Here is a 2,058-nt window from a genome sequence, read left to right on the forward strand (position 1 = left end):
AATAAATATTTTTCTGTCTTAATGTAAAATGAGACTTTTCAATAACAAGTGACATGTATAACGTGTTATTTAATGTAAAAATAAATATTTGGTCAATTATAAGACATAGTTACTGTTATTTATAACTAGTATGAAATTTGTGGAAAATATTTTTTATATTTTGCTAAAATTTAATTCTTAAAACTTATAGATGAAACTTTAAATAGAGTAACATTTTCATTCACTGTTATTAGAAATGACTAAGACTGAGTGAAAACTTAGAGCAATGTGTGAATAAAACAAGTATTTCTGAAAATAAATCTTCACAAATAAAAATTACTCCATTCTGTGGTTTATAAGCTACCTTGAAACTATTATTTACAAAAATGCATGTGCACTTTTGTATTGTCTATTACATTTCCCTATACAGAGAAATTATAAAGTTATAAACACGTTAATATTTTTAGTGTCATTTATATTTCCATAGTAATTGCTTAGTGCACATTAATTTCTTCTCAAAAACAATCATATCATAATGTATTTATTACCTACACTGTTAAAAGACCTTATTAACACTCTGTTTCATCATTCCAGATGTCACTGTCATATTCACTTTCTGACTCAGATTCAGAAAACTCAATGGCCACACGTCGTGCTAGAATTGATGCTACATCATGAAGTGGAGCAGCTTTTTCCACTTCTTTCTGCTTGATGTCTTCGACTCTACGAAGTTTGATACCTGAAAATAAAATTAAAGTTATCTCGTTTTCAGAAATCTCCAAACATTTATGTAATTTCCAAAGCAAATACCACACTAAATTATCACAATGAATAATATAAGTTTTATGTGTATACTTAAGGATAGCCAGGGAAATTCCTTCATAAACGTTAAAAGTCATGATTTAAAGGATAAATTTCATGTGTGTGTGTTAAACTGTCAAAATCGGATACAGATACACAAGTAAGTGATTGGTTCTTTGAACAAACACATGAATGTATACTTTGAAAGAATTATGAAAGCTGCTATTCATAAAAAAAACTAAATGTGGTGTAAGCCACATACAGATGGGAAAGACCATTTACTTTGTACACTTTTGGAATTTAAAAGCTGACATAGATAACTTTAAACATAATAACACAAAATCTGCTAATCAAAACTAAAACCCTTTCTCAGTTTCTATCAACAGCACATAATTCCTGCAATGATTTTTCCCAAAATCAAGCTGAGTATTGTACACAAATTCTAAACTGAGATATACGAGTTATAGCTAGTTTGTTCTCTGCATTGTTGTTTTTTGGTATTAAATATTACACTTTTGAAATAACATGGGTTTTGACTTTTGGTTAAGCACCCAAATTTCATATTAACTCTGCTTTATTCTGTTTTAAAATATCTTTGTATTTTACTTATAGCAACCTTAGTATTACCAAAAACTAGCCCACTCTCCTACAGTTTTCAGTGAGTTATGAGATGTTTCTGGCTACATTTCCTTATTACTAATGAACTTTTATAACATGTATTCACTCACAATCAGGATGCTCTTCCCAAACTATTCATGATTCACCATGGCACTAAAACCTTTAAATTCTTTATCTCTTTCATTAACACAGTGATGGAATTAAGAATAGTGATGCAAAAAAGCAAAGAGTTACTTATCACAAAGTTAATCTATATTTACTGCACAGACCTATTCACATCACATATGCTATAAGAATCCCACATTTCAGAGAAAAGATACGAGAAGTGAAGAGTTATTTATAACACAGTTTATTCCATACACTGACTCGCATCATGGGTGCTAAAAGAGCCCTACATTCAAGAGGATCAAGAATCCAATGAACGAATTGAGAAAAGAAAACAAGTGGGAGAGCTTCAAACAGCAACAGTAGGAACCATGTCTTTCATTCATAACACACTGAAGGAAGAATAACTCAGCTAACTATTTATAACACAGTTTATTCCATACACTGACTCGCATCATGGGTGCTAAAAGAGTCCTACATTCAAGAGGATCAAGAATCCAATGATCGAAGTGAGAACAGAAAACACGTGGGAGAGCTTCAAACAGCAACAGTAGG

At 30.8% G+C, this 2,058-nt stretch overlaps 1 protein-coding gene across 3 annotated transcripts in view; it reads right to left on the bottom strand.

Moving 5' to 3' along the window:
- Positions 1 to 2,058, bottom strand: part of LOC106461374 (wiskott-Aldrich syndrome protein family member 3-like) — a 45,116-nt gene that overhangs the window by 11,502 nt on the left and 31,556 nt on the right. For 2 of the 3 annotated variants that reach the window (XM_013921191.2, XM_022388320.1), the window contains one exon: positions 532 to 718. In XM_013921191.2, the coding sequence (XP_013776645.1) occupies positions 549 to 718 (170 nt within the window). In that variant the 3' untranslated portion in view covers positions 532 to 548. Of the gene's footprint in view, positions 1 to 527; positions 719 to 2,058 lie in introns of all 3 variants that reach the window. The other variant, XM_022388321.1, reaches the window with a different exon arrangement.

Source organism: Limulus polyphemus, unplaced genomic scaffold (genome assembly GCF_000517525.1).
Source record: "Limulus polyphemus unplaced genomic scaffold, Limulus_polyphemus-2.1.2 Scaffold946, whole genome shotgun sequence".
NCBI lineage: Eukaryota > Metazoa > Arthropoda > Merostomata > Xiphosura > Limulidae > Limulus > Limulus polyphemus.